Source organism: Oncorhynchus masou, chromosome 29, assembly GCF_036934945.1.
Source record: "Oncorhynchus masou masou isolate Uvic2021 chromosome 29, UVic_Omas_1.1, whole genome shotgun sequence".
Classification (NCBI taxonomy): Eukaryota; Metazoa; Chordata; class Actinopteri; order Salmoniformes; family Salmonidae; genus Oncorhynchus; species Oncorhynchus masou.
In genome coordinates this window covers 22,354,714-22,364,713 of record NC_088240.1, presented here as the reverse complement: position 1 = coordinate 22,364,713, position 10,000 = coordinate 22,354,714, and the positions used below count along the sequence as shown (strand labels likewise).

General features: G+C 50.1%; 1 protein-coding gene across 2 annotated transcripts in view; it reads right to left on the bottom strand.

The window, feature by feature from the left end:
- Window positions 1-10,000, bottom strand: part of LOC135519197 (ephrin type-A receptor 3-like) — a 169,026-nt gene that overhangs the window by 41,826 nt on the left and 117,200 nt on the right. For both annotated transcript variants that reach the window (XM_064944289.1, XM_064944290.1), the window contains exons 9-11: window positions 8,184-8,248; window positions 5,805-5,930; window positions 921-1,106 (exon numbers count right to left, since the gene is read on the bottom strand). In XM_064944289.1, coding sequence (XP_064800361.1) covers window positions 921-1,106; window positions 5,805-5,930; window positions 8,184-8,248 — 377 coding nt within the window. The remainder of the gene's footprint in view (window positions 1-920; window positions 1,107-5,804; window positions 5,931-8,183; window positions 8,249-10,000) is intronic.

Genomic DNA, 10,000 nt, shown 5'->3' with positions numbered 1-10,000 from the left:
TAATGCAGAGAGACAGTCTTCACATGGCACAGTGGCTTTATCTAACTGTCAACTAGAATACACAGGATTTCCTTTTGTTTCCATGGCAAAAAAAAAATGATAAGCAGCGACCATATCATAATCCTTATGAATATTCAGAACTTAAATAGAACTTCTTCAAGGCAACCAAGTTCATTTATGTATTTTTTAACATACCATTATAGATATCGTATAACTACATTCAACTGTATCATCATTCAGAAATCCATGGCTGGGCTACAACTGGATATGAAACATCATTAAAACAGATCTGTTCTGGCTTGCTGGTCAAGTTGACCTAAACTGGCTAACCTCTGTAAAGTTTTACTGTCAGTTTAACAGGCCTGCCTGTGGAATGATCAGTTCATCTGTTGTAGAGCAATCAGAGGGAGATATTTTACAAGTTTAACTCTTCAGTATAACGACACGGCCAGAACTGCAGTATAATGGTAATGTGGGTGTGTGTGTGCGTGTGATCACGCGTGTGTAGTGAAGACCGGCTCTGATTGTGGACCAGAGGTCAAAGCAATTATTTCACCGTTTTTCGAGTCATTTCCTTTAAGAGAACTGAGAATGTGTTGGTGTGTGAGACTAGCTGTGTTAAGGAGCCTCGGGAGGGAGGCTAAGATTTAAACATATAGGACCTGTTTGATCAGGTGACATTGATCTGGTGAGATTCAAGCCATTAGAAGTCAATAAAAATTGCTTCTCTTGTAAAGGTGTTGGCCAGCTTCATTGCATTGTTCAGTGTACAACTAATGACACATTCTGTCCAAGGTTCTCTCTGGGCAGAATTTGTGAGGGATACCTACTTCAGAAATACATGTCACGCCAAGATTTAGTGAGTGAGACGTTGTTTATCTTTCATTTTGACTGTATAGTAAGATATGGTCTGTACGTACTCCTGGTGACCACTCCCTCCAGCCTGATGATGTTTGGATGGTCAAACTGTCCCATGATGGATGCTTCAGACAGGAAGTCCCGTCTCTGTTTGTCGGTGTATCCTGCCTTCAGAGTCTTGATGGCCACACAGTTCTCCTTCTTACTGGGCAGACGCAGACGACCGCTGCACACCTCCCCAAACTCACCTACAAAAACACAAATATACCCACAGAGCGTTAATAACACACACATTCTCTGACAACAAGGACCTGAGGCATTGACACCAAGGACCTGAGAAGCTGACATCAAGGACCTGAGGTGCTGACACCAAGGACCTGAGGTGCTGACACCAAGGACCTGAGGTGCTGACACCAAGGACCTGAGGCATTGACACCAAGGACCTGAGGTGCTGACACCAAGGACCTGAGGTGCTGACACCAAGGACCTGAGGTGCTGACACCAAGGACCTGAGGCATTGACACCAAGGACCTGAGAAGCTGACATCAAGGACCTGAGGTGCTGACACCAAGGACCTGAGGTGCTGACACCAAGGACCTGAGGTGCTGACACCAAGGACCTGAGGCATTGACACCAAGGACCTGAGAAGCTGACATCAAGGACCTGAGGTGCTGACACCAAGGACCTGAGGTGCTGACACCAAGGACCTGAGGCATTGACACCAAGGACCTGAGAAGCTGACATCAAGGACCTGAGGTGCTGACACCAAGGACCTGAGGTGCTGACACCAAGGACCTGAGGTGCTGACACCAAGGACCTGAGGCATTGACACCAAGGACCTGAGAAGCTGACATCAAGGACCTGAGGTGCTGACACCAAGGACCTGAGGTGCTGACACCAAGGACCTGAGGCATTGACACCAAGGACCTGAGAAGCTGACATCAAGGACCTGAGGTGCTGACACCAAGGACCTGAGGCATTGACACCAAGGACCTGAGGCATTGACACCAAGGACCTGAGGTGCTGACACCAAGGACCTGAGGTGCTGACACCAAGGACCTGAGACGCTGGCACCAAGGACCTGAGGCATTGACACCAAGGACCTGAGGTGCTGACACCAAGGACCTGAGGTGCTGACACCAAGGACCTGAGGTGCTGACACCAAGGACCTGAGACGCTGGCACCAAGGACCTGAGGCATTGACACCAAGGACCTGAGGTGCTGACACCAAGGACCTGAGGAGCTGACACCAAGGACCTGAGGTTACAAGCTTGTATTGATGACTTTTCATCAGAATAACTGTTATCATTTATTTCAGTTGGATCAGACCAGTCAGAAATTCTTGCCTAATTTCATAAAGACACACGGTTGGCCAATATAAGCATGTGCAGTCATATGTCCTTCTTGAAATCCATCTCCCACACTGAGATAACAATGACTAATTGAATATTGACTACATTGGCCACAGTCTATAAATGCCCCCTTTACTTTCCATATCATATAAAGCATTTTGAGAGGTTATCAGAGCTGACAAATTCTCATTCCAGAATGGTGATGACATACAGTATGATCAAGCTGTAGTATCCCTCTGAGGTACAGAGACTCTCTGGAGAATAGTTTCCCTAGGCAGGGCTTTGTGGTAAAGAGACCACTTCAAAGTCAGAACGGAAGGTCAAGCATTGCTCTGATACAGCTGGTGACAGGGACTTGGCCAAAGAAGAGAGGGTGTGTTTGTGTAGGACCGTGATGTCACAGCTAAGACATGTGGACCCGGTCCATGCCCTTTCTCCTGTATGATCATTTCCCATAGAGGAGTCTGATCAGAGATACAGGGTTGGTACGAAGTCAGAGACACACACACGCAAGTACTAGCCTGAGATTGGGTCTGGAAGGACATTGAATAATTACAGGCTGTCTAAAGAGAGCAGCACACTGCTTGCTGGGCTGTAGTTGGAGCTAGGGTGAGCTGGGCTGTGGTTGTAGCTAGACTGAGCTGGGCTGTGGTTGGAGCTCGACTGAGATGGGCTGTGGTTGGAGCTAGGCTGAGCTGGGCTGTGGTTGTAGCGAGACTGAGCTGGGCTGTTGTTGGAGCTAGGCTGAGCTGGGCTGTGGTTGGAGCTAGGCTGAGATGGGCTGTGGTTGTAGCTAGACTGAGCTGGGCTGTTGTTGGAGCTAGGCTGAGCTGGGCTGTGGTTGGAGCTAGACTGAGCTGGGCTGTGGTTGGAGCTAGGCTGAGATGGGCTGTGGTTGTAGCTAGACTGAGCTGGGCTGTTGTTGGAGCTAGGCTGAGCTGGGCTGTGGTTGGAGCTAGACTGAGCTGGGCTGTGGTTGTAGCTAGACTGAGCTGGGCTGTTGTTGGAGCTAGGCTGAGCTGGGCTGTGGTTGTAGCGAGACTGAGCTGGGCTGTGGTTGGAGCTGGGCTGAGCTGAGCTGTAGTTGGAGCTTGGCTGAGCTGGGCTGTGGTTGTAGTTAGACTGAGCTGGGCTGTGCTCGGAGCTAGGCTGGGCTGTGGTTGTAGCTAGACTGAGCTGGGCTGTGGTTGTCGCTAGGCTGAGCTGGGCTGTGGTTGTCGCTAGACTGAGCTGGGCTGTGGTGGGAGCTGGGCTGAGCTGGGCTGTGGTTGGAGCTCGACTGAGCTGGGCTGTGGTTGGAGCTAGGCTGAGATGGGCTGTGGTTGTAGCTAGACTGAGCTGGGCTGTGGTTGGAGCTAGACTGAGCTGGGCTGTGGTTGGAGCTAGGCTGAGCTGGGCTGTGGTTGTAGCGAGACTGAGCTGGGCTGTGGTGGGAGCTGGGCTGAGCTGTGCTGTAGTTGGAGCTAGGCTGAACTGGGCTGTGGTTGTCGCTAGACTGAGCTGGGCTGTGGTTGGAGCTAGGCTGAGCTGGGATGTAGTTGGAGCTAGGCTGAGCTGGGCTGTGGTTGGAGCTAGACTGAGCTGGCTGTGGTTAGAGCTAGGCTGAGCTGGGCTGTGGTTGGAGCTAGACTGAGCTGGCTGTGGTTAGAGCTAGGCTGAGCTGGGCTGTGATTGGCCAGTGGATAGGCTGGGAGATGACCAGCACCAGGATCAGTATTACCCCACCCTCCATCACAGAGCTGTGATTAATGACACAAACTCTCACTCTGCTTTCTTAGGCTTTGATGTGTGCAGGTCATCTGTAAGATGGTGCAGCTGCCCTGTGTTGTAGCATGTCTCTATGTGCTCTCACACTGCCTGCTATTCCCATGAATCACAATGCATTAACTTCATGTCTACACTCCTGCTGAAGACATCTGGGAGAGAGGGAAGAGGAGCGAGGTGGAGAAAGGGTGAAAAAGAAAGGAGGAGAGAGGTTTATAAAATAAAGGAGAGCGAGGAGAGAGGGAGCTGTGGGGAATGTCAAACAATATCCCATCTGGAGGTGCGATTACATTACCCATACTCCTCTGCTCCAGCAGCACAACTCTATGAAAAGCAGTAACAGCGAGGACTTTTCACTCCATCCCTCTTTTTACTCCTTTCATCTCCCTCTTTCTCCATCCATCCATCCCTTCCTCTCACTTCCTGCACTCCCCATCTCTCGATTCATCCCTATATCCATACCACCTTTCTCTCCCACCCATCCCTCATTCTTCCTCTCTTCTTCCCTCCCTCCCCCACATCGCCCTCTCTCCGTTGCAGAAGAGGAGTAAAACACAGGACTCTCCAGCTGAAGTGTGAAAAGAAATTTCATTCTCACTGCTACATTTAGAACAAACACCTTACTACCTTACTAAACAGCTTCTCTTTGTGCCTCTGAATACCAATAAGTTGGAATGTGTGTCACGTATCTTTGGGATCACTGTGAATGCTGTGAATGCTACTGTGGGAAGATGTCTTAGGTAATCGTATATGAATGCTACAGTATGTGTTACTGACGTGTGTGCGTGCATGCATATGTTTGTGCGCGTGTGTGTGCATGCATCTGTATGTGTGTGCATGCATGTGTCTGTATGTGTGTGCATGCATGCGTCTGTGTGTGTGTGTGTGCATGCATGTCTCTGTGTGTGTGCATGCATGTGTCTGTATGTGTGTGCATGCATGCGTCTGTGTGTGTGTGTGCATGCATGTCTCTGTGTGTGTGTGTGCATGCATGTCTCTGTGTGTGTGTGCATGCATGTGTCTGTATGTGTGTGCATGCATGCGTCTGTGTGTGTGTGTGTGTGTGCATGTATGTGTCTGTGTGTGTGTGTGTGTGCATGCATGTGTCTGTATGTGTGCATGCATGTGTGTGCATGCATGTGTCTGTGTGTGTGTGTGTGCATGCATGTCTCTGTGTGTGTGCATGCATGTGTCTGTATGTGTGTGCATGCATGCGTCTGTGTGTGTGTGTGTGCATGTATGTGTCTGTGTGTGTGTGCATGCATGTGTCTGTATGTGTGCATGCATGTGTGTGCATGCATGTGTCTGTGTGTGTGTGCATGCATGTGTCTGTATGTGTGTGCATGCATGCATCTGTGTGTGTGTGCATGCATGTGTCTGTGTGTGTGTGTGTGTGCATGCATGTGTCTGTATGTGTGTGTGCATGCATGCGTCTGTGTGTGTGTGTGTGCATGCATGTGTCTGTATGTGTGTGTGCATGCATGTGTCTGTATGTGTGTGTGCATGCATGTGTCTGTGTGTGTGTGTGCATGCATGTGTCTGTATGTGTGTGTGCATGCATGCGTCTGTGTGTGTGTGTGTGCATGCATGTGTCTGTATGTGTGTGTGCATGCATGTGTCTGTATGTGTGTGTGCATGCATGTGTCTGTATGTGTGTGCATGCATGCGTCTGTGTGTGTGTGTGCATGCATATGTGTTCATGCATGTGTCTGTATGTGTGTGCATGCATGCGTCTGTGTGTGTGTGTGTGTGTGTGTGTGCATGCATGTGTGTGCATGCATGTGTCTGTGTGTGCCTATGTAATACTGTGTGTCATGTCTCTTGTCTCACCTGCTCCCACCACCTTGTCGATGGCAATACAGGAAGCATCCAGCTCCTTGGCAAACTCATGGACGGCCTGACTGGGGTCTTCATAGGTGTGAGGGTCTACGTAGGTCCTTATACCTGGCAGACGCACTGAGGGGGGGAGGGGGGGGGGGGTGTAATGTTTACTGTTCATTTTGTATGGTTTATTTTACTTTTGTATATTATCTATATCACTTAAACATATGTTTCCCATACCAATAAAGCCCTTCAATTGAAATTGTCTAATTGAGAGAACCAGAGGGAGAGTGTGTTAGTAGACAGAGTATTAGGAATAGGCAGCGGAGATGAGTCTTCGGGTGGGTCACAAAAACCACTACGGACGTCAAGTGACATTTATGGATGAGTGACCAGCCAATCAATCCATCATGTGTAAGAAAAACACTAGGTTGGTTTATGAGTGTGGCCAGCCCCCATGGAAAACATGTTTCTGTTCAAATAAACCCCAATCAGGAGATGGATATACTGTACACAAACACACTGACCCTGTACCTAACTAACGCTAAGGAATGACTCAACATACTTTAGAAGAACAATACACAGACAGACAGGCAGACAGACAGACAGACACGCACACAGACAGACACGCACACAGACAGGCAGACAGACAGACAGGCAGATAGACACACACACACACACACACACAGACAGACAGGCAGGCAGACAGACAGACACGCACACAGACAGACAGGCAGACAGACACGCACACAGACAGACACGCACACAGACACGCACACAGACAGACACGCACACAGACAGACACGCACACAGACAGGCAGACAGACAGACAGGCAGATAGACACACACACACACACACAGACAGACAGGCAGGCAGACAGACAGGCAGACAGACAGACAGACACGCACACAGACAGACAGGCAGACAGACACGCACACAGACAGACACGCACACAGACAGACACGCACACAGACAGGCAGACAGACAGACAGGCAGATAGACACACACACACACACACAGACAGACAGGCAGGCAGGCAGACAGACAGGCAGACAGACAGACACGCACACAGACAGACACGTACACAGACAGACAGGCAGACAGACAGACACGCACACAAACAGACAGACATGCACACAAACAGACAGGCAGACAGACAGACACGCACACAAACAGACAGGCAGACAGACACGCACACAGACAGACAGGCAGACAGACACGCACACAAGCAGACAGGCAGACAGACAGACACGCACACAGACAGGCAGACAGACACGGACACAAACAGACAGAAACCCACACAAACAGACAGGCAGACAGACAGACACACACAAACAGACAGACAGACAGACAGACAGGCACGCAGGCAGACAGTCAGGCACACAGGCAGACGGACAGACAGGCATACAGACATGCAGACAGATAGGCAGACAGGCAGACAGACGGACTGACAGAAGGACTGACAGACAGGCAGACGGACGGACAGACAGACAGACGGACTGACAGACAGACAGGCAGACGGACAGACACGCACACAAACAGACAGACATGCACACAAACAGACAGGCAGACAGACAGACACGCACACAAACAGACAGGCAGACAGACACACACACAGACAGACAGGCAGACAGACACGCACACAAGCAGACAGGCAGACAGACAGACACGCACACAGACAGGCAGACAGACACGGACACAAACAGACAGAAACCCACACAAACAGACAGGCAGACAGACAGACACACACACAAACAGACAGACAGACAGACAGGCACGCAGGCAGACAGGCACAAAGACATGCAGACAGATAGGCAGACAAGCAGACAGTCAGGCAGACGGACAGACAGGCACACAGACAAGAAGACAGACAGACAGGCACGCAGACAGGCAGACAGACAGACAGACAGACAGACATGCACGCAGGCAGACAGGCAGGCAGACATGCAGACAGATAGGAACACAGGCAGACAGTCAGGCACACAGGCAGACGGACAGACAGGCATACAGACATGCAGACAGATAGGCAGACAGGCAGACAGACGGACTGACATAAGGACTGACAGACAGGCAGACGGACGGACAGACAGACGGACTGACAGACAGACAGGCAGACGGACGGACGGACGGACGGACGGACGGACAGACAGACGGACGGATGGACAGACAGACGGACAGACGGGCAGACAGACGGACTGACAGACAGGCAGACGGACAGACGGATGGACAGACAGACTGACATACGGACTGACAGACAGGCAGACGGACAGACAGACAGACGGATGGACTGACAGACGGACAGAGAGATGGACTGACAGACAGACAGGCGGACAGACAGACGGACTGACAGACAGGCAGACGGACAGAGGGTTGGGTGAGGTACTTACAGTGTCCATTGCCAAAGTGCAGTCTCTTCTCATCAGGGTGTTTAGACCTCCTGTAGCCACAGAACCTGTCAGTCACAATGACAGAACTGAAGGTCACACCTTTGCCCATCAGTCTTCACTTTCCCTCACCCTACATCAGAGGGCATAGCAAGCCATGTGTGTGTGCGTCAAATCAAATCAAACTTTATTTGTCACATGCGCTGAATACAACATTTCCCAATGTGGAGGCTATATATAGGGGGTACCGGTAACGAGTCAATGTGGAGGCTATATACAGGGGATACCGGTAACGAGTCAATGTGGAGACTATATACAGGGGGTACCGGTAATGAGTCAATGTGGAGACTATATACAGGGGGTACCGGTAACGAGTCAATGTGGAGACTATATACAGGGGGTACCGGTAACGAGTCAATGTGGAGACAATATACAGGGGGTACCGGTAACGAGTCAATGTGGAGACTATATACAGGGGGTACCGGTAACGAGTCAATGTGGAGACTATATACAGGGGGTACCGGTAACGAGTCAATGTGGAGACAATATACAGGGGGTACCGGTAACGAGTCAATGTGGAGGCTATATACAGGGGGTACCGGTAACGAGTCAATGTGGAGGCTATATACAGGGGATACCGGTAACGAGTCAATGTGGAGACTATATACAGGGGGTACCGGTAACGAGTCAATGTGGAGGCTATATACAGGGGTACCGGTAACGAGTCAATGTGGAGACTATATACAGGGGGTACCGGTAACGAGTCAATGTGGAGGCTATATACAGGGGGTACCGGTAACGAGTCAATGTGGAGACTATATACAGGGGGTACCGGTAACGAGTCAATGTGGAGGCTATATACAGGGGGTACCGGTAACGAGTCAATGTGGAGGCTATATACAGGGGGTACCGGTAACGAGTCAATGTGGAGACTATATACAGGGGGTACCGGTAACGAGTCAATGTGGAGACCATATACAGGGGGTACCGGTAACGAGTCAATGTGGAGACTATATACAGGGGGTACCGGTAATGAGTCAATGTGGAGACAATATACAGGGGGTACCGGTAACGAGTCAATGTGGAGACTATATACAGGGGGTACCGGTAACGAGTCAATGTGGAGGCTATATACAGGGGGTACCGGTAACGAGTCAATGTGGAGGCTATATACAGGGGTACCGGTAACGAGTCAATGTGGAGGCTATATACAGGGGGTACCGGTAACGAGTCAATGTGGAGACTATATACAGGGGGTACCGGTAACGAGTCAATGTGGAGGCTATATACAGGGGGTACCGGTAACGAGTCAATGTGGAGACTATATACAGGGGGTACCGGTAACGAGTCAATGTGGAGGCTATATACAGGGGGTACCGGTAACGAGTCAATGTGGAGGCTATATACAGGGGGTACCGGTAACGAGTCAATGTGGAGACTATATACAGGGGTACCGGTAACGAGTCAATGTGGAGGCTATATACAGGGGGTACCGGTAACGAGTCAATGTGGAGACTATATACAGGGGGTACCGGTAACGAGTCAATGTGGAGGCTATATACAGGGGGTACCGGTAACGAGTCAATGAGCGGGGGTTAGGGTTAGTCGAGGTAATATGTACATGGAGGTAGGGGTGAAGTGACTATGTATAGATAATAAACAGCGAGTAGCAGCAGTGTACAAAACAAAATTGAGAGGGGGGTGTCAATATAAAAAGTCTGGACATGCATGTGTGTGTCAGGGTTTCATTAGTCATTGACTTACCGGTCTTGGGGTTCATTTGAATAATTTATTGGAATTAGATAAGCCAGATCATTGTG